Here is a 27,969-nt window from a genome sequence, read left to right on the forward strand (position 1 = left end):
TGTTTTTGTCTTCGTTCCTTCCTTTTTAACGACAGTAATTTGAGAGAAAAATTAAGACGCCAAGAATGAACGTGCATTTTGGGTGGTGTATTTCGATTTCGGCCATAACCTCCTTGATTCTGATAGGGTGATTAATTTGGATGCTCGACGAGAAACCAAGAAACTGCGTTGTGCGGAGAACGCTCTTCAACGACTCGGGTACTGCCTTCTTTTTATGAGAAGTGCAGCTCAAGATAGGTTTCGGCTTTCGTTGCAGATATTTTCTTTTCAATAGCACAGAGTGTACGAGAAACTCATAACCTTTTGTTTCACTTTAAACAAAAAGGTAAAAAAAAAAGTGAGTTTCGGTTTCTGGGTTGTCGTTCTGGCGAGGCCGCATTCTCGTATGGCTCATAGGTGGCGTCGCGAGTGGCTTCAGCCACTCACCATTGGGCCGTAGTATCGCAGTCAGTCTCTTGAGTACGGAGACTGGCGCACTGGCACGCACGCCGATCTTGACTCTGTTTTTCGGGAAGCATGCCGTCGGCCGCTGCCAAGATCGAGAAGCCGGCCTCTTTGGAGGGCCAGGATTCCCTGAAAAGCATCGTGACCATTTTCGAGAAGAAGACCAGGAATCTCGAGAAGCGCAAGGTGCGACCCGTACCATTCTCGTTTTTTTTCCTCACCCGCGTAGCCGAGCGCGGCCCTACACGTCACGCTAAGCCTACGCTGGTTGCGCAGCCCTTTTTTCGCCTGGACCACACGCGCGGTCGCGGCGTGCAGTGCGGCTGCGAAGTGGCCATCGTGCGGAATGGGTGTCGACGGTTGTCTTGCGGCTGACTTGAGGCGGTTGCCCGTTGGGGAGACTCGATTTTAAGCCTAAACCGGGCAAGTGCATGGAAGAAAGCTTTTTGTTGGGCTGCCGCCAGTCAATCGCCTGGCGCCGCCCAAAAAGAAATTGGCCAGGATGCCGGGCTATCCGCAACGTGGTTGGGGCACGTGACGGGATCTAAACGTTTGCGAGTCGTGCTTGTCGTCGTGCCGCGGATGCGAATTTCGCACCCGAGGTTGCTTCGAAGTATCACGCCCGGGCGCCCACGTTTTCGTCGGTGAAAGGGCGCCGGGCGCGAATAAAGCAGAGAAGGCATGCGTAACCCGTTTCCTGCGTGTCTCGCAGACACGACTGGACCACCTGAAGAAGGAGCTGGAACAAGGGAAGGAACTGAACGAGGACCAAAAGGTCAGTGTTTGCTCGTTGTTTGTGCTGCCGACGTCGGAGTTTGGCTGTGCGTTGGAACGCCCTTTCTTCTGTGTGGCACTTGGGAATGTGACGATGGTGTTTGGCCTCGGCCGCCTTGTGTGGTGACGCGGCCAAGTCGTGATCATTGTGCGTTTGATTTCGCCTGGGTATTTGTGCCTATCATAGCGGGAAGGGCGGACAGGCCAGTATCGTTCGTCCTTCCGTGTTGTCATTTTTCTCTCTGATTTTCGTTTGGCTTCACACTTGAAGGGCGCGTGTGGCATTTTTTTCCAAGCTAGGGGCGCTGGCAGTTAATTTGCGCGACTTCAGTCTCAACTATCGTTTCTCACTGCATGGTACGGGTATGTTTGTTCTCCCACGATTCGTTTGCCGTCCACTTAAAGTAGCAGACGAATGTCTAATCTGCTGTTTTGGTTTTGACGTTACCCTTTAAGCATCAGTAGGCGTCACGAGCCCTCTCTGGAATGAGCTGTGAAATGTCGACTTTTTTCTTGACCTCATTCCTGTCTTGATAAGAAGGTTACTAGCTGCTGCTATCAGTTCTCAGAACTTAGGTCTCATCTGTCGCAGATGGTGGCGGAAAATAGCTGCAATGACAGTGCTGGTCCAAACCTCCAGGCTATCTGTTTTGCATCGGTACTGAGTGACGCATCGCCCCTGTACAAACTGCTCTTGTCGGGGCAGATTTTTGTGGAGCAGTGTGACAAGTTATCTCGGGGGTGTGCATTCTCCTTGAGTGACAACAGCTTGATTTTGTGAGCCCTATGCACAAGACCAGTAAAGTCTTTGTTCTTTCTGGATCGCAGGAAGTGTTCGAAAAGGGCTGAGTAGAGGCCCGACCGTCCAGTTAAACACAGTAAATGTGATGTGTAACTTTGAAAGTTTGTCGGTCAGCGTGCTAGTTTTTTTAGGCGGGCGCCAGGAATAAAGATATCATTAGCACACCGAAAAAAAAAATGTACAGTTGCATTGTCATTTAGGTGCACATTTTCTATATCGTGACTCTGCTAGTACACACTATATAACACTCCTTGTACACATGCATGCATATAAAAGCAGTCAGGCTCGCTGTCATGCTTTTTAGGCTACTACTTATCCAGATTTCTGAATATGTATACTTGAATATAGCATTGCTGTACGCAGTTTGTCGCAGTAGGGTTACTTGCATTGTGGCATATAATCGTGCAGCTAGGTTGCCTTGGTTGTTTGTGGGGGTGTAACATTATTTGAGCTTTAATTTTTTAAGTCGAGGTTAGAAAGTGCAAAATATTAAATTTTTGGTTGTGAAATGAATACAAATATCAGAACTTGGTTGTAGACTAAATCTAGTAGTTCTTGCATGAGTGCAGGTAGTTTAATTAAAACAGATGGTTTTGCAGAATGCATAGCTATAAAAGACATGTATTTGGTCGTCTTCAGCTTATTCCATTATACCCATGAGGCCTCCTAACAAAGGGGAAAGGGCGTGTAGTAATTGTGATACTTCGTTGGTGCAGTACCTGGTACTTTATAATGTGCAGTTTTTTTAATGCTGTAGCTGTGTTGAATGAAGAAAAAATGGCAGTCTGACAATACTCGCATGACAGAGCAGCTTGCCGAGTGTTGTCATGAAGCATTTTAAGGTGGCTGGGCATTCGTATCTGCAGATTGACGTTAGTAGTTGCGGTGGGGTAGTTCGCGGCGCGGCTCACCGCTGTCTAAACGCAACGAGGCCGTAGCGAACTTTCCTTCAGCGCACGCGGCCAGTCCTTCCGTTTTCAAAAAGACGTAGCACCGTTTAGCTCTCGCGTATGATGACATTGCGAGCGGGATTGCGCGAAATCGAAACTACGCATACCGCTGCGTAGGCTGGCGCCGAGGCTTTTGTTTCGATCGTCCGGTTTTTCACTTGTTCCCGTGGCTTAGCACATGCAGTGAGTAGATTCTACCGGCCAAAAAGTTTTGCAAAGTGGCAAGCGGTCGCCTCGAAAACACTGCGCGGCTTTTCCAATTTCCGTGGCCGCCGCGTCCGCTATCGTAGTGATTGAGGGCGATATCGGCACTGGCGCCCGATCGCTTTCTCCGCCCGGCGCGTTTGGCACGACGTTCCGCGTGGGGCTACGCTTTTCTTTTTTTTTACTTTTGCGTTCCGGGAGCGCACAGCGGTTGCTCTCGATGGCAGTCAGCGCATCGCTTTCATGCAAGGCCTAGTGTTGCTGCGCGTGCGGTTTGGCTGTCGGTTCTGCGACGGAAGGGGGAGCTAATTCGCCTGACAAGTTCCAGACGTTGCAAGAAAGAAGTGAGCCTAACTAGCGAGTGCCTCTTGGAAACGGCGCGATGTTTGCAGGGAATTCAGATAGAGAATTTCGCAATTTGGTTAACTCCAGCTGTGGAGGTGCCAAATTGGATAGCGAATATATTCGCAAACTGTCAAGAAGTTTTAATATTTGCACACATTAGGTTACTTGATAATTTCTGAAAGCTGGCAGAAGCTTTAGGGATTACGTTAGATGTGTTTGTTTATAAATATAAAGCCCATGTTAACAGAGCACAATTTTTGCAAATGGCTTGAAGTGATAGCAGCAAACTTAAAGGGTTTTTTTTTTCTACGAATGGGTGCAGCTGATTCCATTCCCTCTGTGGTTAGGGTCTGGTTTTTTTTGTGGACAGGACTTTATACGCCTAGATTTTCTTACCAAAATTTTCTTATTCCTTCTTTTTAGTAGTGAAGGGGTTTTGCCTTCGTTTCAGTATGTCCTGTTTCCCTAATAAATTTAATTGGAGCTTTTATTGGCTGAAGCATTTGCAGTACAGTTGAAGAGGATTGCAGTTGCGAAGGTTGGACTTCAGTTTGGCAGCTGAATGTTAGAACTAGGGCAGCGTATTGTCAAAGTCGTCGAAATATGTCTGGATTTAAAAAAAATGTAGGTTAAAAATTCAAATGTGGGATAAACGCTCGTACCAAAGCCTGTTGAGACTCCACTTAACTCTTTCCTTACCACGGGAAAAAAGTCACTTCTATCTTGAATAGTATCCTTTCCGCAAAATAACTGGAAGCCCTGTAGTTGGTCACCGGAATGTGGCTGCCTGTGTTCCAGGCTGGCTTCCGTTGTCGCTGATCTCAGAACTGAATGCCGATGAAAAGGCTGTATCTTCAGACACGCTGCTGCTTGGGTCATCGATAAAATCAATCGCAGGCAAAGCGGAGTCCTGTGATTTGCGATGTTTTAAATAGCGTGTCACGCATACGGAGGCTGCCAAGTGACTGACGTTACCATGTCTTCGGAATGCATTCAAAAAGTGCCACCTTGCGGGAAAAAAAAAAAAAAAAAACTTTGAAAATGAAGTTTCATTTTCCTAATAGGAGATATTCAAAATTCCGCAAGGGCACTTTCCCATATTACTATGTTGCCAAAGACAAGGTTGCTAGCAGACTTCTGTATTAAAAAAAACTGCATGGGCTACAGGACAGGTGCTAAGGGTGATAGAATGTAAGGAATGTACTTTGGAAGGATCAAACAAAAAAACTAGTCCTTCTTGCTTTGTTTCAGCTGCAAATGCATGGTCAGCCATCTTGTCTTGGGCAGCATTGTTATAATAAGGGAGTAATTACTCATTGGCATCCACCCGAGCGCAGCCATACGGCTACAAAGGAAAGCTATACAGCTTTCTCAGAAACTTCGTAGTTAAAGAAAAATTCGTCCTGGTCCGGGGTTCGAACCCAGGACCACCGCTACACCGGAGCAGTTGCTCTACCAATTGAGCTAACCAGGACGGCAAGCTTATGGCAGGGCGAGAGCGAATTGATAAATAACTCGAAGTGGGAACAGTGTTTATCAAATGTTTTAGGGGAATCCCCCAAGGTGGAGTAGATTTGATAACATTTGATAAACACTGTTCCCACTTCGAGTTATTGATCAATTCGCTCTCGCCCTGCCATAAGCTTGTCATCCTGGTTAGCTCAATTGGTAGAGCAACTGCTCCGGTGTAGCGGTGGTCCTGGGTTCGAACCCCGGACCAGGACGAATTTTTCTTTAACTACGAAGTTTCTGAGAAAGCTGTATAGCTTTCCTTTGTAGCCGTATGGCTGCGCTCGGGTGGATGCCAATGAGTAATTACTCCCTTATTACAAATCTACTCCACCTTGGGGGATTCCCCTAAAACATTTGATAAACAGCATTGTTATGCGGGAAAGCTTAAAAATGCAGAATTTTGAATATCCCCTATTACTTGCCAGGTGACAATGTGCCTGAAAGCACTGCGGAAGGCTCTGAAGTTGAGTGGGGAAGACATCGTTAGTCGGCAATGAGTGTGGTACCAAGTCTTCGCACTGTGTTAAAAAAATGCTGCCTTGAGGGAAAGAAAAAAACGTAAATGGAACTTTGATTCTTTTACTGCAAGCTAGCCACGGAGCACCGGAGTGTGAAATCGTTACTACGCTAACAATGCTAAATGGGCGTGGTAAGGAAAGATTTAATTTCCTTTGTTATTAATTACCTTACCAAAGTTGCCCTTTAAAATTGCACGTTTGTCTTTTGTATTGCTGCATAGCAGTCACAAACCCAAAGCCCGTAGTTAATGCACTTACCTCGACTTCTGTATCGCTTGTATGAAGAAAATTTCTCTACACGCTCCGCTATGCAAGTGTCTAGTGCCTCATTTCAAATGCTACTTATTTTGTGTTGGACACTGTGCCATCGAGAGGCATGCACAAACTAGCCTAATACCCGTGTTACACGGACGTTTTGAACGACAGTTCAGTTAACCCTCAGTTGAGTATTTCAACTGTCGTTGAACTCAACTGGATTCACTTGCTGTTACACAAGCACTTCGCGTTCAGTTCAGTTAGCACACTAACCACGTGACATCGCATCTAGAGCGAAGTGAAAATAAAGAAAAATAGCGTATGCATTTTTTTTTGTGTGTAGTAAATGATCGTCTTATACATATTCTTTCCTATAGCGACAAATTTTGCATTCTTTAGTTTTTGGGTAAAAATTCGCGTGACGATGTCGGTTCGTAGCCAAGACTATCAGATGTGGGTCGGTTCGCTGGTCGTCGTCGATTTTTTTGTTTCCTCACTTTGACTGCTCAACGCACACGCTATGTATACGTGTGTTTAATGCGTCTCCAGTTTTATTTGGAGTGTTTTCTTAGTTTCCTGCTTTGCGCATGCCGCAGTACACTGAGCCAAGACAATCCACTACGGAAAGTTTTTTTATCCGTTGGACGCCATCTTGTCAGTTGGCCATTCAACTGGGACCCCTGATCTCAGTCGAACTCAACTGCCGTTGAGATTTGAACGGCAGTTAGCGCTGCCGTGTAACACTGCTAACTGCCGTTCAGTTCAACTGACTGTCAACTGAACTGCCGTTGAAAACGCCCGTGTAACAGGGGTATAACAGGTTTCGCAGGGCCTCCTTTCTTCAGCCTGGCTCTGGCTACAATTGTCCAATACAAATCGAGAGAAAAAAAACGCCGCAAAGGACCAGCCAACGGTGTCAGCGGATTCTCATGAGCCTGTTTGTATGGGTACCATGACTGTGCAGGGAGTGTTATGACAATGCAGAGAGGACTGTTACCTTTAGCTTGCCACTCCCTGTATTGTCACTCTCGCAAGTTCACGAGAATTCGCCCGCACCACTGGCTGGTGGGGGTCCTTTGCCGGGGGAAAAGAGGTGCTTTTTCTTGCGTTGTAAAGGGCTATAGCATGCATTACATTTGTTCATGGGCTTGCATCTCCACAATTTTTAACTGAAAATATGGGGTCAGAGGTCAGGTATGGTGTCTATAGTCAGATGCAACTTAAGTCTGCAGTGAAGCTCCACCCACATTCAGCCTCCGCGCGCAGAAGTCCTCCACGACGAAGAAGTAGTCCGCTGCTTAAACTTTTCTTGTTGCATAAACAAGAAGTTTTATCACAAGAAAAAGATTATGAGCTCTAGAATTTTGATACATGGATTGTCTGGTGTAGTCACATTAAAAAGGTGATTTCATTTACAGTTGCGATTGGCCAGCAGAGTAATGCAAGACACCGTGGCCCACTGTTAGCAACTGCTGTTTTTAAGCATGAAATGCTTTTAGCTCCCGTTGTCGGCAGTGTGGTGACGTCACGCCGAGACCGAGAGCCATCATCCGGGCACTTAAACGAGATCATCCGGGCACTTAAACGAGATCATCCGGGCACCGTACGAGATTAAACGAGACTCTACGAGAGAGGGCAGTTGGGGACCACTTCCGCGTCGTCCCCAAGGATGGCGCTGCGGTCCCACACTCGCGCATGTAAAAGACCGTCCGCTGGGCCTTCAGCTCATGACGTTTGCCCCTTTGGCAGGCAGATGTATACACGATCGCGGAGTATTAGAACGCGCTACTTATACATTCTTGTCAGGCCTGCGTCTCGTCGTGTCCGCGTACGCTTCTGCATCGTCCTGCATTTCAATGCCGCCACCGTCACAGCTGTTTAAGTCGAGCAATGGAGCCTGATGAAGGGGAGATAGGGAGCGTCTTGCGGAAAGCGATCGCTTTGTGAGTGATACGCCATAGCAGAAGACTGCTCGCCCCTGCCGACAACGCCATGATTATGCGGCCACTCCCGAAAGCAACCAGGCTGCCACGGTTCGCGGCTGCCTACCTAAGCCTGCACTACTGCAGGCGATCGCTTCGACGCAACAAGAAGAGTGTGGTGTGTTGAACACTAGACCCATTTCAAGATTTCGACTAGTACCATCTACAACCAATGTGTTATGCCCGTAAACATTTCATGCTTACTCAACTCTCGATTGCGGGAGAGGCAGATTTTTTTTTTTACTTGTGTATGTTTTTCTAAGTTGTATCCTACTATAGTAGGGAGGAGTCAACCTGTCCTGGTTGTTGCAGGCAGCGGTTGGCAAGTATGACCAGGTGCAGGAGACTCTGGAGTTGACGCGGGAACTGCAGAAGAGTGTCATGGCCGTCGTTCAAGAGGTTTGTCACCTTTGCCTTTTTCACTTCTCTCAAGCAAGACTGTTGAGCTGCACGAAAGAACTGTACAGGGCAGCTGTGGGCCAGTTTGTGCAAATGTGACAGTGGCCTCGTCGTTATACTCCGTTTCATACATAGTAGGCAACGCTGCCAAAGCTGGCGTACCTGTTGGCACAGGCTAAGTCCACACGTAAAAAGTAGTTCGCCATACAACCAAAGCGAACATATTTCGTAGTGACAAACCTTAAGTGCCGTGACTGGCACCTCCCGGACTTCGTTTTACCTCCTGCAACATTTTCGTCCTGTGACTTGTCGAGATTTCGAGAAGCAAAAAGTACAAGTGACAGTATGATACGCTGTTGGTAGGGCGAATCACGATAAATTCCCGCCCAAAAAGTAGTTCACTCTCCATGAAAATTATGGCCAGAGAGCCCGAACAGTGTGTGCCCCACAGCTTCGACCATGATTTTCAATGCTACCACATCTTTTTATACCGCTCTTTGTATTCGTCCAAACAATGACCGGAGTTTCGAGAGGAACAAATGATACGTGGCGGAGTAACATAAGTTTCGCGGACGCACTACTACAGCAGCCTCCGCAGCATTGCCTGCTATGTATGAAAGGGAGTATAGTGAGGCGTCTCTTCACTGGCGTCATCAGTGACTTCAGCCATGTAAAGTGTGGGGACCTTGAATGCAATAAGCATAAAGTACTGTTCACTCACGAAAGCAATACACGAAATTATATTTTAAATCTTCTGTTGCCATTCAGTGCTCAGCTCCTGCAAATAGTGATTGCAAATGCTACAGAAGAGCCTTTTAGGATGGCATAGCAGTTAAAACCGTTTTGGCTGTTTATGCATGAAATTGAATGGAATTTGATGTGGATTTGTAATTGAGCTCATGTCGTAATAAAGACTTCTTTTTACAGTTTCTGAAATAGTTATCAAGTTGCAGAAATCAATTGCTGGACAGTCATCCCAACTTTTAACTACTTTGCCGAAAGTTCAATGCGTTTAAGTTTGTTCACAAAGGCTTGTTTTATGGGAGTTACTCTTCCGGCTTTTTACGTAGAAATGAAGTGTCAAAATATGATTGCAGTTGAAACTGGTAGCCATTGTTGCACTCCCAACTATCTACTAGACTTGATTTCCATTGCATGTGATATGAACATTTTGCTTTTTTGAGGATAACTGTTGCTTGAGTGACACCATTTTGTCAAATTAGGGGGCCTCTGAAGTCCCCTTAGAGGGGTAGTGCAGTAGCAATGTGTTCTGGATCCATTGAGTGCGGATGGAGGTTGATGACGACGACATCCAAATCGCAGCGCACAATACTGGCAGTTAAGCCTTTGATAGCTGCCTTTTTTTTTTAACTTTCTCTGGAGGTCAAATTATTTTTTTATGGTTTCTTAGTAAACAAAATGAATAAAGTAGGGGAAAAAAAGTTAGAGGTGGTATTTTGGTGCCAGCATCAGAGAGCTACCAACATTTTCAGTAGTATTTTGAGAGTATAGTAGTCCTTGAAAATGGATCGGTGCCTTTTCGCAGTCTGCACACGTAAAACACTGGTTGGCTCTCTGCTTGGGGCGTTTAGTTGTGTTGCTGGCTTGGTGCAGAAACCTTCCAAGCGTGCGACTGCCTTGGGCAGAGGTTTGGAAACTCTGTAAACCAGGAGTGCGATAAGCCCTCAGGCGTTGGTAATAAACAAACTAATGACTGTGCCACAAAAGATTGACCGGAGAGTGGCAGTAAAGACAAAAATCAACTTTTGTGCGCCTCCATCGAGATTACAGGGAGAAACTGAAACCACGAAAGAGTCGCACTGAACCGCCCGACACAAATCGGCAGTTTTCTTTTCCCTCCCAATAAGTTAGCATAAACAATTTTCTAACACTTCTTGTAAGTCCTAGACGGCAGCATCTCCCAGTGAGTATGCATCATCATTATGGCGTGAAATTTTAGGCGCGATGTTGGAACAGTTTGCATACAGCAAAAAAAAAAGCCTGCAGGAGTGAAATTTACCAGCATACATAAAGAGTAAAAAACATGTCAAAGGATTCACTCGGTATCTTCGGCAGCGGTGATGGCACAGTGGTCTAATGCAGTGGCCAGCGAAGCTGACCTGCTCGCACGGCAGCGGGTTCATATCGCACTCGCTTCCATGAAGTGTTTTATTTATCATGTCATCCACCCATCAGACTCCATCATCCATCATATGCCTTCCATCAGAAGGCATATGATGTCATCCATCAGATGCCTCCCTGCTACGCTTGCCCTCTCTGGTAGCCGTTTCGTTACTATACTGCCACAACCTCTCAGCTCCTCTTGTGATGGATTTTTAAAATTGGCAGCGTGCTGTGATTGGTTCTCGGGGGTAACGTGGCACCCATAATGTCTTCACTGTCTGAACCAATCGGGGAATTTACCCGCCGCGGTGGCTCAGTGGTTACAGCGCTCGGCTGCTGTCCCGTAAGACGCGGGTTCGATCCCGGCCGCGGCGGTTGAATTTCGATGAAGGTGAAGTTCTAGAGGCCCGCGTACTGTGCGATGTCAGTGCACGTTAAGGGGGGACACTGGTCTTGAAAAAAAAATTTTTACTAATGAAGTCACAGTTACGAAATCTTCAGGGAATATATATTTTTGTGTGCTGATTCTAAATGTCATTTAATTTCATGTAAAACAATTTCTTGAGCACTTATGCACTTTTTATGCTAGTATTTTGCGGAGAGTTTTGAAGAAAAATTCCTGCGGGAAACTCGCTGAAATGTATGCCATTGGGTTCTCTTGACACCAAGGAATACAATAAGGGTGAAATTGTCTTCCTGCCTATCATAGAACTTAAGTTAGAGTTTTGAAGTTGTCGCTTCAGAAATGAGAAGGAAAGTGTGTATTCCTGTTTCTGAAGTGGCAGCTTCACTACCCTATTACTCAAGTTCTATGAGAGCCAGGATGATAATTTTACCCTTGTATTCCTTGGTGTCAAGAGAACCCAATGGCATACATTTCAGCGAGTTTCCTGCAGCAAATTTTCTTCAAAACTCTCCGCAAAATCCTTGCATAAAAAGTGCATAAGTTTTCAAGGAATTTTTTTACATGAAATTAAATGACATATCTAGAATCAGCGCACAAAAATACGTGTGCCCTGAAAATTTCATAACTATGACTAAATTAATAAAATTTTCTTTTCAAGACCAGTGTCCCCCTTAAAAAACCTCAGGTGGTCGAAATTTCCGGAGCCCTTCGCTACGGCGTCTCTCATAGCCTCAGTTGCTTTAGGACGTTAAACCCCAATAAACCAAACCACTCGGGGAATTTCCTGACATTCATTCGGCGGAGTGGTTCTGGTGTGACAACTCTAATGCCATAGCATGAAAACATGAAGGCTGAGAGAAAGGGATGCTGGAGTGTTGTCCCCTTCAGGCGCTATGTGCACACTGGGCACTGTCAAGTCCCCATGTAGAAGTGTCATTGTGCTCAGGAGTGTGCACTGTAACTGCGCTGAAATCTGCAAAATTGTCCGCGGCACCATTTTATGCCTGGTGTGCTAAATGAACACAGTCGTTCTTAAGATTCCTGCTTCGGTGTTGGTAGCTCTGGTTTGGCTCTACTCTGTACATTTGCATTTGTCGGCTATTTTATGGCGACACTTACTCGCATAATAGGCGCACTTTTTTTTCTAGAAGATCCAGCTCAAAGTTCGGGGTGTGCCTATTGCACGGGGTAAAATTCCGGAAATTTTTCGACTCGCAAAATTGAACATACCGCAGAATCGTACCTGTGTACTGGCCGCACCCTTTTTTCCCGAAGGAAATATTTACAAAAACCGCACCCAAACTTCCCACAACCCATGCGGGAACAGCCTTCGAAATGCACGTGCCGTGGCCTCCGCGATCAGCTCCAGCTGCGAGCAACGGGCGCTTAATTGCGGAGGCGACACACATGCACAGGAGCTTCCAGGTGCTGCCCATGGATGGCGCCCGAGGCTGAGCTCATCGTCATTAACCTTTTCTCCGCCACGAGCTTTCACTGTCCATGTCGGCATCAGCATCACCAGCTCCAGTTTTTTTTTTCTTTTGTGGCTGTCAATGGCCCGGGATGTCAATGGCTGTGATAGCTTGTTAGTTCATTGTAGTTGGGGCTTTCATGTGCTGCCGCCGAGCGTTGCTATTTTAGCACGATGGGCAAGCACCTTGATAGCTACATGGTCGGGGGTTTGTTCTCGGACACGGCAAGCGTGCGGCAGGCCGGAAATTTGATGTGGCCGAGAAGTGCGGCGTGCCAAAATTTCCTTACGCAACACCTATCGCCGAGGTTCTCATGGGCTAAAGTCGGGGAGGTCTTGGCTGGAGATGAAGCTTTCCAAGCAGATGTTTGAAGTGAGCATCCCTGAAAACGGTGTGTGGCTGTTCCACGCGATGTTGTATGTGCTTTGGGTCCGCAGCAGCTGCGACGGCAGCAGCACTAGTGAGGACTAGTAGTCAGTTCAGGGAAAACTTCGTTAGAATATAGATTGGGGGAGGGAGGGTGTATTGATCACAGTGCCAAGAACGGGGTGCACCTATTATGTGTGGAAATAAAAAAATCTGGTTTTTCGCGACCAAACTGGGGGTGCACGTATTATGCGAGTAAATACGGTAATTCCGAATGACTGTTTGGAAACTTTAGTGCAACATAAGGTGGTAGCAGTGTTGTTGCAGGCGGCTCTCATCTGGCTGAAATTTGCTGTGACTCCGAGGCAAGCCAGACAATCAGGGCTGCACTGGACCACTCTGTACACATCAGGGGATCTCGCAGTACACGTGAGGTGATCTGTTGAAGGTGGTTTCTTTGTGAAGGGAGAGCTGGTTCAGTAGCATGTCAGGGGAGTGAGCGTGAAGTGCAAGGATCACGTCACCGTGTTGCTGCGTGGAACAGGTGAAGCCACCGCGATTGTTGTTGCACTGACTCATGCAGCACCTCCGGCAGAGCAAGCGTCAGGCGCGCCGGGAGCAGCTGGAGCGGCAGGCGCGGGAGGCCCAGCGGGTGCGGGAGCTGCTGGAGGTGCAGGAGGTGCTGGTGGCCCTGGGCTCGCCCGCGGTGCGCCAGTGCTTCCTGGACGGGGAGGCCGGGGCCCCCCGGCTGTCGGCCGAGACCCTGGACCAGCTGGACCAGCTCTACCGGCTGGTGTGCCCCGACCGGGAGGAGTGCCAGGCCCCGGCCGCCTTCCCCGCGATGCTGGCCCAGGCCGCCGAGCACCTGGTGGCCCTGCTCGACGCCCGGCCCCGCCCACTGCTGGGCACCACCTGTATCCTGTTTTGTGTCGGGCATCTGTGTTGCATTTCATCATCATCATCATCAGCCCGACTGCGCCCACTGCAGGGCACAGGCCTCTCCCATGTCTCCAATATTAACCCTGTCCTTAGCCAGCCGCGTCCACCATATTCCAGCAAATTTCTTAATCTCATCCGCCCACCTGATTTTCTGCCAGCCCCTGCTACGCTTGCCTTCTCTTGCAAACGCAGCAGGGGGCGGCAGAAAATCAGGTGTTGCATTTCACTATCTTTTAAAGGTGCAGTGAAGAGGAATCTGAACTCTTCTTTTTGCCGCGGGAACTCGATCCACACGTGCCGAGCATTCTTAGAAACTTCGATTTATTGCCCTGTGAGGCCGATGTCCCTAATGAAATCGAATTAAAAGTCCGGCTCCCGCCTTTTTTTTTTTTTCGAATTCTCCCCTTACGGTGGGCGGAGTCGACCAACGTGTGGAGTGCCTTTCACCCAGTCCCGTGGCGGCTTGCCGCTCTGCCATTGGCGGAGTAATACGTAGTAGTCCGTAGAAGCAAACAGTCCGTGCGTATTTTTATTTCTGTGGGCTTATTTTGCGGCTGTATTATCTGCGAATGAAACTATTTATTCAAGGAAACCTAGAAAACAAAATAAAGCGACAGCAAAGTCTCCACGGAGCTGGCTGAAAGGCACTCCACGCGTTGGTCGACTCCGCCCACCGTGCGGGGAGAATTCAAATAATAAAGGCGGGAGCCTGACATTAATTCGATTTTTAATTAGGGAAATCAGCCGCACAGGGCAATAAGTCGAGGTTTCTAAGAATGCTCGGAACGTGTAGACCCAGTTCCCACAGCAAAAAGACGAATTCAGATTCCTCTTCAGTGCACGTTTAAGGCGAAAGCCTTTAAGTCCGTTAACAAAGCATGTCACACGTGTTTAACTCGGCAGCTTAAAAAGATGGAAGGAATTCAATGGTTGCTTCAGATAGTGGAGAGGAAAAATGAACCTAGAAGCCAAATTTGATGACTGTAGATTAATTAGTTCATTAATTATAGGCAAAAATGTCAAAATTGCGTCAAAATAGTGTGGACGTCGACGTAGCCACGGGTACGGTGTGACGTCGCATCCATCGGAAGTCGTCACGGCACAGTGTCCTCGGCTTTCGCCTCTCAACACTTTAGTTGCCAAAGCGTCCTCGCAATTTTTAGCACTGCCAGGTGTGAGTAGGGATGGCAACTAAGGTGAAAGCGGGAGTAACTTGCTGGTGAAATGAAGGGAGTTTGGGGAGCTCCGTGAAGGAGGGGGCGTGGTTGGCAAGGCACACCTGCGTGATGAGGACGTGCTTTGAGGGTGTGGGGGCCCACCGTGTGGGCGCCCTGCTTGTGCCCTCTCCCCCGACAGTGTTCCTGTGGGGAAGCCCAAGCACAGGGGCCATCTGATGGGCTGTCTGTCATTGCCACCGGAAGACCACGGGCGTTAGTCACTGTTTATTTATGGCTAGCGTCTCATTCTGCATTCGGGCATGCATCGTATGGGAGGCTGCATGTTCTTCTCTTAGCCCAAGCTGGTGTTGGTGCACCTGCTGTGATTGGAGGTTCACAGCAATTGTTTTGAGGACTGGCAGTACCGTGCCATGAGGTTACTGGCTGCAAGGTCACTTACTTGATCTCAAGGCTGGCTTGTGAGTGTGGGCAAGGGTGGCAGTGTTGTTTGGTACCAGATTTGAAGGGTGTTTTGCAGATTTCAGTAGTGGCCGTTGAGTGGTGTTGTATTTGAATTGGACTGCGTGTCTTGGAACATCGAGGAATTGTTGGGGCGTGCATATTTACAATTCGAATATACTAACGAACGCACTCTTAATGCTAAGCCGCCGCGGAGGCTCAGTGGTTATGGCACTCTGCTGCTGACCCGAAAGACGTGGGTTTGGTCCTGGCCACGGCGGTCAAATTTCGATTGAGGCGAAATTCTAGAGGCCCGTGTACTGTGCGATGTCTGTGCACATTGAAGAATCCCAGGTGGTCAAAATTTCCAGAGCCCTCCACTACGGCATCCCTCATGGCCCGAGTCGCTTTGGGACGTTAAACCGTAAACAGTGATGCTAAGTTGCCGTACTGGCCGTTTTTGTCACCTGTGATTGGAGGGCAGGTACATTTCTGGTGGGCGGTTCTCTGGGGTGGTCTTTCAAGATAGGCATCACTGTGTTGCATTGGGGAGTGCTATGCCATGGTACTGTCAGTTGAGCCTGGCCTGGCGACATGGCCTAGGCCCCTAGGTGCCTTATTCTTGCATCTATGTTGCGCATAATCTCGCCTAGTGCTATACTTCTATATATATAGCTGTTGTGTTCTTTTTCGATATATTTGGCATCGGCTGTACGTTGTGTATAGAAACACAGGACAAACGAAGCACATGCACACAACGCTGGTGTTAAGGGGGGACACTGGTCTTGAAAAGAAAATTTTATTAACTTAGTCATAGTTATGAAATTTTCAGGGCACATGTATTTTTGTGCACTGATTCTAGATATGTCATTTAATTTCATGTAAAGCAATTCCTTGAGCACTTATCCACTTTTTATGCAAGTATTTTGCGTAGAGTTTTGAAGAAAATTTGATGCAGGAAACTCGCTGAAATGTATGCCATTGGGTTCTCTTGACACCAAGGAATACAATAAGGGTAAAATTATCATCCTGGCTCTCATAGAACTTGAGTAATAGGGTACTGAAGCTGCCACTTCACACACAGGAACACACATTTTCCTTCTCATTTCTGAAGCGACAACTTCAAAACTCTATAGCTTAAGTTCTATGATAGGCAGGAAGACAACTTCACCTTCATTGTATTCCTTGGTGTCAAGAGAACCCAATGGCATACATTTCAGCGAGTTTCCCGCAGCAAATTTTCTTCAAGACTCTCCGCAAAATACTAGCATAAAAATTGCATAAGTGCTCAAGGAATTGTTTTACATGAAATTAAATGACATATTTAGAATCAGCACACAAAAATACATATGTCCTGAAGATTTCGTAACTGTGACTTCATTAATGAAAAATTTTTTTTCAAGACCAGTGTCCCCCCTTAACTGGTCTACCTCCACATCGTTAAGGTGAATTGTTTGTACGTGATGCGTATTGTTGTCTTGTGTGTTCTTGCAGCATAGCACGTTTAACAGGGGCAGTTAGGGAATTGTTTGGTGCACACTTCCTTTTGGTAGCAGCTGCTGGCATTGTGTATAGGTTTGTAGGGAGGTGCTGCTGTGCGTAGTTGTTGGGCTCCTTGACTGTATGGCCTCCCCCCCCCAGACAAGGCACTGCGGGAGGTGCTGCTGCAGGTGCAGCAGAGTGCCTACTTCTCGGGGACACCGGCGGAAGAGGAGGCGGCACCTGCCGCCGAAGATGCTGCTGCTGCCACAGTTGCCAACCCCGGTTCGGAAGAGGAGGCAACAGCCACCGAGGAAGACGAGCAGCAGCCTCAGCAGGAGGTGCCCCTGACACCTGGGGAGGACGAGTCGTCGCCCGTCAACGACGTGAGTTTTATCAATTATCAAGAAGTCTTTATTGAGTAACACAAACAAAATGTATACACAGATATTTGGACCGATAGCCAATCAGGCTAGTAAGCGGTCCAGTAGAAAATAACATATAGGACAGCAATCATAAACACATTGAAGAAAAACTAACTTTGTAGCCTTGCTTCCATTCCCAAAAAATGTTTCTTGCATGTCAGTTTGAAATTCCTAGCTTCCTTTATTTCAATTGGCAACGAGTTCCAAATTTTCGCTCCTGTAAATTCTATTCGCCTTTCTCCGTATGCATTATGGCAAATAGGAAGGTTAAAATTGCCATTGCTGGCTTGTCTAGTGTTGCGGACGGGAATACTGAATGCACCAAGAGGTAAGGGGTAGTTGGCATTTATAATATTACCGTATTTACTCGCATAATAGGTGCACCCCTAGTTTGGTCGCGAAAAATCAGATTTTTTTATTTCCGCGCATAATAGGCGCACCCCGAACTTGGCACTGTGATCAATACTGTATTTACACGATTGCAAGCCGACGCCTCACCGCTCCCCACCCCCAATCTTTATTTTAACAAAGTTTTTGCTGAACTGACTACTGGTCCACACTAGTGCTGCTGCCGTCGCAGCTGCTGCGGACCCACAGCACGTACAACGACATCGCGTAGAACAGCCGCACACAGTTTTCAGGGATGCTCACTTTAAACGTCTGTTTGGAAAGCTTCATTTCCAGCCGGAAACGTTCCCGACTTAGGCCCGCGAAAACCTCTGCGCTTGGAGTCGCGTACGAAAATTTAGGGACGCCGCATTCGCAACTGCCGCACTTCTCGGCCATGTCGTATTTTCCGACCTGCCGCACGCTTGCTGCGTTCGAGAGCAAACTCCCAGCCGTGTAGCTGTTAAGGTGCTTGCCGGTCGAGCTAAAACATCAACGCTCCGCGGCAAAGCCATAAACCACGATAACTATCGCGCTACCGCAAATCCTGGCACTTGACAGCAACAACAACAACAAAAAAAACGAGCTGGAGATGCTGATGGCGATTAGATAGCGAAAGCTCGCGGCGGAGGAAAACGATGATGATGATGGGCTTGGCCTTGGGCGCCCTCTGTGGGCGGCGTCTGGAAGCTCCTGTGCGCGTGTGTGGCCTCCGCGATCAAGCGCCCGTTGCGCGCAGCCGGAGCCGATCGCGGAGGCCTCGGCGCGTGCATTCCGATAGTTTCGGTGCGGCCGTTACACGGACTTTTTTTTTTAACATTTTCTTCGCGAAAACGGGGTGCGGCCCGTACACGAGTGCGTTTACGCGGTGTGTTCAATTCTGCGAGTCGAAAAATTTTCCGGAAATTTTACCCCGCGTAATAGGCGCACCCTGAACTTTATGAGCCGGATTTTCTGGAAAAAAAGTGCGCCTATTATGCGAGTAAATACGGTATTAACCATAAGAGCTATTTTGTAATCACGTAAGGTTGTGAATGACATGATTTCCATTGCGTCAAAAATGTTATTGTTAGAACTATTCGAAGAAGGTAATCCCATGGTTTTCAAGGCACGTTTTTGTAGTCTTAGCAATGGTGATAAATACGTTTTGTATGTGATTCCCCATGATTCACTGCAATAACTGAGATGACTGTGACATAATGAAAAATACAGTGATCTAAGAACAGCAGGTGGAAAGTGCCGCCGTGCCTTAGCCAAGGTAAAACAACTGTACGCAACCTTTTTACACACACTGTTGGTTGGCGTTGCTAGGTTGTGTTTGCAGCAAGCCTTGCCGCCCCTTTCCTAGGGTGGTACGGCCCTGCACCCAGTCTACAGTTCGTCTGAGAGCAGCTGCTGCTGAAGTCGTGCTGGTGGTTACTGGCAGCCACCACGGCGGCCACTTTTTGGGCAAAGTACAGGGCAGAGCATTGAATTTAAGATATAGGAAACCCTCGTTAACTCGGCCTCTCGAAGGAATGATTGAGCCGTATTTTATATTTCTGAATACTGAGAGGCATCCCGTGAATGACCCGTGGGTTACCTCTCTGTCTTTGCAAGTGTCATTTCCCATGGAAAGACTTCTTGCTTTGCACAAGCACGTGCATTCGTTCGTGGCATGACCTGCAGCTGCGTTGCACTGTCCGGTACCGTGAGGTGGCGCGGACATGACGAAAGCATGACCAGCCCGGAGAGAATCTAATATCTCTTGCAAGTGGAACGTGGGGAGCTAAGCTCTCGATTTTTAAAGCCGGTTTTTCGCAGAAGGGTTATGAACTTCAAAAAAAACAGATGTTTTGGACTATTCAATGATTCGGACCATTTTCCTGGACCCGCAGAGTCCGAAAAATCTGTCTGCAGTTGTATCTGATGAGTGTTTAGTGTATGCATTTTTAACGTTCCTGACGCCTTTCTGCTTTTGTGGTGCTACCATACTGTGCTGTTACTGAATTCGGTAAATCTAAATGAGTGTCCACAGCATCTCTGGGGGAACTGCTTTGTCAAAGCACTGGCAGTAGGTGGCTGCGGTTGCATCGTGTGGTAGGCAGGGTCAACAGGTGGTTGTTGCTGCGCCCAGATTTGTCGTGTACTGGGGAGTGAAACCTCGGGCCGTGCATTGCGTGACCAGGTCCCCGAGCCCATAGCCGAGCCCCTGCATCAGCAGTCCCAGCTCCCCCCACCGCCAGCCACCTTGCCCAGCCCTCTGAGAGAGGCTGAGCCAGCGCCCATCCCCGTGGCACCGGTTGTTGCGGCGACGACGGTAGTGCCTCCTCCCCTGCTGCCTGGCGACGTCATCGCGGAGTCGGCAGTGGTTGCGGAATCCGTGAGCCTGGTCTCCGGTCGGCTGGACTTCTTCCAGGAGTCCCAGATCGACCTGGAGTCTCCACACATGGACCCCGCGGTGGTGGTTGCGGCACTTCCATCGGTGCCCGCCGCGGGAGTGCCCCCCGTGGTGGTGCCACAGCAGGCGGGCTTTGTGTTGGCCGCGGCACCGCACCACCACCCGGCACCTCCCCACCACAGTGCTCCCCAGCAGATGGTGCACCAGCAGATGGTTCCCCCCCCACACCAGCCTCAGCTGGCCCCCATGACCATGGACTATGCGGAACACATGCCCATCCCCACAGTGACGTTCACCAACCAGAGTCTGCGCAGTGGCGGCCACGAGGGAGACCGCAGGCCCCGAAGGGGAGGCGGCCCTGGGGGCCCTCCTAGAGGGCCCAGGCACGGTGGCTACGCCAACGGCAAAGGTGAGATGTTGTCCTCCACTCCCATATCTCCTTCCTCTGAGGGGATTTTGAAGCAAAAAGCTTCACTGCGCTAGTCAACACCGCGCTTTGCGTGAGCCGGCGTATGTCGGAGCACGAGTGACGTCACACCCGGCGCAGTAGCCTGCGCATGTGCTCCGTCGCTTCTGATCCTCGCCACCATTTGACCTTTCGACGCTTGCCCGTAGAACAGGCGCACGCTGCCACGCGCTCTGTGTCATCGTTTGACATTCGCCGCAAGTGCGTGTTTATCGCGGAGGCCAGCTATATAACCGCTTGTCAGAGAATAGGCGTGCGCATTCAACGTGGAAGGAGAACAGAGTGATACTACTGATACAGAAGTGCTACCACTTCTTAACGTGTTAACGCTACCACGAGAGTTGGCTGAAAAGGAGCGAAGAAATGAAAGGCTGAAAGCTCAACGAGCGGCGGAGACACCCGAACAACATGAAGAACGTCTCACTAAAAGATGCAGCAAAGCCGAGTCTGAAACGCCAGAAGTATGAGAGACACGTCTCACTAAACAGCGTGAAAACGAAGCTGAACAGCGACATACCATAAGCTTAACCGTAAGCATATCCATAGGCTAAATCATAAAGCATAACCATAAGCATCACCGCAGCTTTTCGCTTCGAGATATCCAGGCTTAACCTTAGCTAAGCCCCAGCCAATTTTTTTTCCTTGTGACTCGAGATCAAGACGTGGATTGAAAATGGCTGACCCCTCTCACACCGCAGCTAACACTTAAACATTCGCATTGCACACCCTTAACCATCCTGCAGTTTTTTTTTCTTGATCTTGCATAAAAAAACTCGCACCCGATCTGCAGGGCCGCGTTGTTCAGCATGTTCGCTTAACCTGGCCACGATTGGCCGGCACCATCAACTATCACAAAATCTGAAGAAGGATCAACATCTGAGCTAGTTGGTAATGCATCATGAGAAAGTTTAGCGCATGCACGACGGACAACAAGGTAGACAACACAGGTGCTTAGAGAAAGGAAAACGCCAACAACAAAACGAGCATTCACGCAGGCTCATAGAAGGTAATCAAGAAGGTGCATCTAGATATAAAAACTCTTGCTCATGCAGCATACAAAATCGTTGGAACGTGTCGTGAAACAGCAAACACCTTTCGAAGCAGGCCACGGCGCTCGCCATGGCCGCTGCAATCTGCTCCGGCGCCGCGCTCAAAGCACGCTTCGATTGCGAAGGCCACAGCGCACACATAGCCTCCGCAATCATATTCGTGTTCCGTATTCAGGACGAAAGACTCGGCACAAATGAGTTCCGTGAACTGAGACTACGGTTCAAGTTCGTGCGGCGGAAGACATTCAAGAACAGTACAAGTTCGAAAATATGCGAGCGCAGTGTGCCGACTCGCGCAGAATTTCAGCATCGCAAGTGAAGAGGCTCCCTTAAAGCTTGAATTTCGTTTTGCTTGGTCAAGTTTTTGATCTCTCCTGCAGTTTTGAGGTAATGAGGTTCTACTGTACACATTATATAGCGGCGAGTGCGAACGAGGTCCGAAAAATCGAGTGGTCAGTTGCGGTGTGTCCGAAATTTCAAGCGCTCTTACACATTGGCTCTATGGGCCATGTCGCGGTGCCGCAAAAATGTCCGAATAATCAAGCATGTCCGAAAAATCAGGCATCCGAATTTTCGGCCGTCGACTGTATATGATAAGTCCGGAGTCACTTCTCTCCACGATCAGTCTCTCACTGTACGTTGGTTTCTCAAAAATGTGTATCCGGGCATATTTATTTGTGTTACACATTTCTGTGACGATTTCAGCGAACAGCAGAAAGAAATCAATGTCATGTCTCTCATAAATCGCCGCCTGGCACTACGGACCCATTTGCTGGTGGTCGTGCAAAGCGTCATATTTTCCCCTGTAAGATGACCAGGTGTCAAGGTCGACACCTGGTCGTCTTACAGGGAAAAACATGACACTCTGTGCGGCCGCCGGCAAATGGCCCCGCCAGAAAGACGTTAATACCCTGCAGTTACGAATTGTTACCCTCAGAACGTGGAGGATATCTATAGATCAGCATATGAGCACGGTGAAATGATCCGGAGAAAGTGAAACTTACTGGCAGATGCCTGTTGACATTCCAGGCTGGATAGGCGCACTTTCGCTTTCAGTACTGAAAGCCGACGATCTGAAGTTGTCTTCAGATTTACTGCTACTATCACTGTGACACATTGCTCATAGATGTATCAGGATCGTTGGAAGCACGCAGTTTACATAGAGCTGTGGTGCGCGGCGTTGAAGTCGTCATGGACACGAGCGCTGATCACCCAACTTCGAAGGGTCTTAAAAATCGTGTAGTGGCAACTCTAAACAAGCAAGAAGAAAAAAGAAGCTGAAAGAATAGGTCATATATAGTGGGCAGAGAAGTTTTTATTCCAAGAGTAGAAAAAAGTGATAGAATGCGGATGTGATTACGCATCTCGCTCTCGTTGGGTTCTTCCAAAAGGCTGGCCAAGTTCTCTTTCCAGAGCACACTTGCAAAGGAGTGTGCTTGTTTGATTTGTCAGAGTAAGCTTTTTCTGGTGGCATTCCTATGCATATTGAAGATATGCATATTGAAGATATGCTCAAATTGTGTGCATTCTTTGGGTAAAGTGTGTCTTTGTTCGTGGTGATGTAAATGTACAGGCGGTATTACCCTTGCAGTGGCCTTTCGGCAGCTGCTCTGCCTGAATCACTGATTTAAGCGATTGCGTCTTCACCGCTGTTCCAAAAAAAAGGCCAGTGTCCTCTAACAAATTTTGTTCATTCTTTGGGTGAAGTCTGTGTTTGTTGCGGCAATTGACGTAGTAGTGTATTCATGGAGTTTTGAGGCTTCAGGGAGTGGCTGGAGTTGTAAGCGCACATTCTCTTTTTCTTCTTGTCGGCAGGGTCGGCCCCCCAGTGGCAGTCCAATGGCAGTGGTCACGACCGACCAGAGGGGCACCGGGGACCTCCAAGGCAGGCAGGGTCTGGTCCCAGGGGAGGACAGCACCAGGGTAAGGACACTGCACCAGGTGGCCCAGTTGCACCATGCGAAAGTTCTCGTAATGCAAGCAGTCCTGTCTGTGAAATTTCATCTTGCCAATGACGCGAGTCTCGAGGGGATGTTCATATGCATTCAAATCAAGTGGAGCCTTTCTTACAGACCTGATGTCGGCAGGACCTATGTACACCGGGTATTTAAATTAACAGAGTTCAGTTCAGTGAGCCTCGCCGCGTGGGACTCACAATGCCGACTCAACGAGCGCAGTGGTGACACCGATTGTGTCGGCGGTACAGACTCGTGAGGCGGCGGTGCCGACTCGTGAGGTGGCAGCTTCGGAAGCCACCGACTCTGGTGCACAGCAGCACAGAACAAGGATTGATTCAATGTTCCTGGCCGCCGGTGATCTGCAGCGACACACCGATGATAAAGTTGCTGGTTTTTCCGCAATCTCCGCGAGTCAGCACAAGTTGCAGGAACTTGTCTCCGCGTGCAACGACGCAGGTCCGTTGGCGGCGCTCTACACAATCGTTGACTTCACTGTGGTGAACCGTTTGTTTGAAAACGCTGCGTGCCGAGGATGCGGGGGCTACGCCTCCATCTCCAGGGATGACCGGGAATGCAGTGCCGCGGTGGAATTGTGCCTCTACTGCAACATCTGTGAGACATGGGGAACTGAATGGAGCTCTGAGCGGGTTGCAGGAATGGTGAAATGCAGCCCGTTTGAGATTAACATTTTTGCTGCTCATGCAGTGCAGGAAATGGACATGCAGCGTTAAATGTTTTTTCAACAGTGGGCATATCTCACAGGGGCCAAAGCCACTTGAAGGCAAAAAGCAACCCTGCAGCAAGGAAGGCAGCAGACACTGCACTTTCAAAGGTCCTCTACAGGAACTCTGCTTTGGAAACCCAGGGAACATATAGCTGTATGCTGCTACAGCAGTTGGATGACGAGAGGGAACTTGTCCCATATTTGCATGGAAACTGCTATCCAGCTGTTCACAGGCTATGTCCTTGACTTCATAGTCCTTTCAAATTTCTGTGCTGGCTGCATGCGTGCTTCCCCAGAAAGACGACCCCAGCTACTCCGTCTGGAAGAAAAACCGTGCTTGCTAGAAAAATGGAGAGCAGATCTGGCCATATGGAAGTGGCTATGACACTCTTCCAGTGATCCCTTTCACGCCACTTGTGATACATGACAATGTTGTGTGATGGTGTAGATACTTCCGTGCCTTTCAAGAAGCAAAGGTACAGTTGAACCCCGTTATAAGAGACACTATGCACCCACAAGCTTGGCTGGCCCATATGTGTCCTTAATCGGACCTCTTTTGTAGCAGACACCGGATATAGAAGACAACCGGTTGTAAAGGACAAGTTATCCTTGAATTTTGGTGCTGAATCCCGCTTGTAACAGACATTTAGCTTCGGGTGCTGTACCATCAGTCCTTAAAGGGACTATGCAATGAATTAAAAGCCACTTGTAAATGCTTTCAATACTTAGAAATGATGCTAAGAAGCATTCACACCAAGCATGAGTCTTCGGAACTGAGCCGGCAACAAATGGTTGATGAGATTTGACCAAAAGATGGAGAGAAAGAACGGGAAAGTTAAGCTCTTTCTGTACAGCTGTGCAGCTCACATGAAAACCCCACTATTGAAAGCTGTGCAGCTCAGCTTCTTTCCTCCGGGTTGCACCTCTTTATTGCAACCTCTCGATCAGGGTGTGATCAGAGCTGTCAAAGCCAAATACAGAGGACGACTTGTTGAACGGCTATTGTTTGACATGCTGCAGGAGCGTGCCACAACAATCAACATCAGGACAGCAATTGAAATGCTGACTGGCTCATGGAATGATATTAGGGACGTCACTGTGAAAGGATGCTTCAGAAAAGCAGGTTTTCATCTCGAGCAGGAAGGCATCAGTAAAGACCCAGCAGAAGAAGCGGTGATGAATGCAAACGAGCCGAAAAATTGGTCCGTAATTGAAAGTAAATTCCAAGAATGCGGCACATTTCAGGGCTTTGTTGAAGCAGATGATGATCTTCCTGTTGCCAAGGAACTCGCAGATGAGAACACAGTGAGGATGGTGCAAGAAGAAAACGAGGATTGCAGTACCACGGACGAGTCCGACGATGACATTGATAGGGCGCCACCACTGAATTCCGGTGAGGTCATGAGTGTACTTGGCGAAGTTCGCCGACACATACAGCTTTGGCCTAGCGGCCATGAAGAGGCTTAGTTTTCAAGCTTGGACAAGCAGTACTGAAGAACAGTGTGAATACAGCTCTCAAGCAGACTGACATTGACAATTATTTCAGCATCAAAAGAATTTGAGAAAGCTGTGGGGTGTGGTCGTGAAGTGTGTGGGGGCCCACCAAGTAAGTGCTCTTGAAAATGATTTAATAAAGCTTTTGCTACGTGCTGTGGCCTTCTTTTTTGCATTCTTTAGCCGCAGGGTGCCGAAATACAAAGTACGGGCTGGTTACAAAATGAAAACATGGTACCCTGCTTATAAGAGACCTCTCGTATGAGAGACACAAGATGCTCTCTGGTGCGTGTCCCTTATAAAGGGGTTCAACTGTATATGGTTTTATCCCTGTGCAGAAGGAGGACTGCATCTGTCATGTTGAAAAGCGGATGGGCACTGCACTTCATAATCTTGCGCTGAATGGGAGAACAGAAGGTGGAGGACTTCGCTGTAGAAGAAAATCAACGGCAGACTTGATCGCAAAGCTCAGCGATTACTATAGCTGGTCCTTGAAGTCTAATGCTGGCATCGTTGACGCCGTGCATGAAGCTGTAATGGCAACCTACTACCATGTCTCTTCAACACAAAGAACAGCCAAACCACAGCCTACGCCCGACTGCCATCAACTCGTGCACGCACAACGCTGCAGTTGCAAGGGGGGAACCACTCCTCAAACACCGTTACATCTCCCAGACTATGTGGGTCCTACCTGTGTATGAGAACCCAAGTGACAAGGCACTTTTGAGCCGGTGCCACGGGGCAAGACTCAAAATGCTAATGAAGCTCTGCATTCGGTGATGTGGGATCCCTCATGCCAAAAGGAAAGCACGCATCACTTATTGCTGTGGAAACAGCAGCAGCTGAAGCAGTGATAGGCTTCAATTCTGGAACAAGAGTCTTCAGGACGTATCCTCCAAGAGCTGCAAGTTGAACAAAACACAAGAGCATTCAGAGTGCAAAGGAGGACACTCCGCTTATCGCAGCCTCAGAGTATAAGTGTGCACCCTGCAAGCTGCAAAACTGCGGCGGAGAGGAAACGACGATCCCGATTATGTTGCTGGTGCTTACTGAGCTGATTAAGAGAAGAAATAAGTTTGTTCGCCAGAAAAATTATAAAAACATTGCTGCATTTTGTTTATCGCTATTTTCTCGGTTCGCGTTTTTTTTTTGCTGCTTCATAACGTTGCCGTGAACTTTTCTCTGGTTCTATGCAAGCGATTTTGATCATTCTTGTCTTGTTTTGTAACTGAATACTGGATGTTTGCAATAAGATAAGAGTAATGCCTGAAATAAATGCAAAGAATTAAATGTTCATGTAGCCCATGTCTATTTTTGTCCAATTTTTGAAGTCTAAATTCAAACATCCATAACTCCCAATGTAGGAGACATAGAATGGTAAAGTTAATCTTATTGCATTTATTGTCTTCTGCAGAAGACATTGGTATCGGTGCCACGGTTTTTTTAATCTTCCCGCAGATTTTCAAAGATTATAAATTTAAAAACTGCATTTTCACTGCAAAACTCATCAAATGCAAAAATGAAGTATATTTGAAATCGACATGACAAACTGCATATGCACACAAATTTTCATGATCATAAGTTCAGTATTAAAGATTTTTTTGTGTAAGACCCCCTTCCCCCCTTAAAATGCAGTGTAAGCAGCCACTCAATTGTTTCAGGGAGGGAAGACAGATTTTTGTAGCTGCTGCCAGCCGCTGCAGTACTTTCTTGGCATACCATGCTGTGTATTAGTGCTGTGACACACAAGCTTCTGGCTGAGTTTTGCGCCTTTCTAGAATTGTTACTTTCCAATCTTCACTGGGTTCTTTGCTTGGCCCCTTTTGCAGGACGCGGGCGCCCCGCAGGAAACCGTGGTCCCCCACGCAACGCCGGAGTTCCAGCTGCTGCGTACGCCCAGTAACAGCCGGTGCTGACATCACTTCGCCCAGCTGCCCCAGGAGGGCACTGCCAGCAATGGAGACGTCCGACTCCTTTCTCTGGGAGTCTGACTCCAACTTCCTTCTGCCGCCGCCCCCCCCCCCCCCCCTCTCATGCCCTTGCGTTTACCCTCTTGTTAAAGAAAGGCGGTTACTCTCAGGCTGTGTCTGCACATTTTGTTCACCCCCCCCCCCCCACTCTGTTTCTTCTTCCTTTGCCTGTAGCCTGCCTGGGGCGGTGCTAGGCATCTGTTGTTGTTCTGGGTCAGTGGGGGAGGCACTTCCATCCAAGTTATTACATAAGGTCATCTCTCAGGCGTGCGTGCCCGGACCAAAAGCAGCCCCCACTCACTCCCTCCCCCACCAGTTTGTGCATAAAAACGTTGGTTCTTTCCCTCTCCCTGCCTGTTTTTTTTCTCTCCCTGTTTCGGCGCCGAGGTGGACACTGGAGACTGTGCTGCACGGGCCCCCCACCTCGCATGTGTCCCACACTTGCGAGGGAAGATGGATTGTGCCGAGGCAAATAAAGAGGAGAGCCATGGTGGATCTTCTAGTTTTAAAATGCTCATGTGTTCTGTCT

At 48.2% G+C, this 27,969-nt stretch overlaps 1 protein-coding gene across 1 annotated transcript; it reads left to right on the plus strand.

Moving 5' to 3' along the window:
• The first annotated feature begins 433 nt into the window (after window positions 1-433).
• On the plus strand, window positions 434-27,953 carry Capr (Cell cycle associated protein caprin family member). The gene is made up of 8 exons (XM_089559682.1): window positions 434-630; window positions 1,157-1,219; window positions 8,099-8,185; window positions 13,137-13,467; window positions 16,750-16,973; window positions 19,567-20,188; window positions 23,110-23,217; window positions 27,300-27,953. Exons 1-8 carry the CDS (start codon window positions 517-519, stop codon window positions 27,371-27,373), a joined length of 1,623 nt encoding a protein of 540 aa, XP_089415808.1. The 5' UTR covers window positions 434-516; the 3' UTR covers window positions 27,374-27,953.
• The last annotated feature ends 16 nt before the right edge of the window (window positions 27,954-27,969 follow it).

Source organism: Amblyomma mixtum, chromosome 1, assembly GCF_055824585.1.
Source record: "Amblyomma mixtum isolate Tamu chromosome 1, ASM5582458v1, whole genome shotgun sequence".
NCBI classification, from domain to species: Eukaryota; Metazoa; Arthropoda; class Arachnida; order Ixodida; family Ixodidae; genus Amblyomma; species Amblyomma mixtum.

Bases quoted from the DNA above. Each gene is read 5' to 3' on its own strand.
- Capr (XM_089559682.1), top strand. From the start codon at position 517: ATGCCGTCGGCCGCTGCCAAGATCGAGAAGCCGGCCTCTTTGGAGGGC. The intron at 1,220-8,098 runs GTCAGTGTTTGC...TGGTTGTTGCAG, and splicing joins AACTGAACGAGGACCAAAAG to GCAGCGGTTGGCAAGTATGA. The intron at 20,189-23,109 runs GTGAGATGTTGT...TCTTGTCGGCAG, and splicing joins TGGCTACGCCAACGGCAAAG to GGTCGGCCCCCCAGTGGCAG.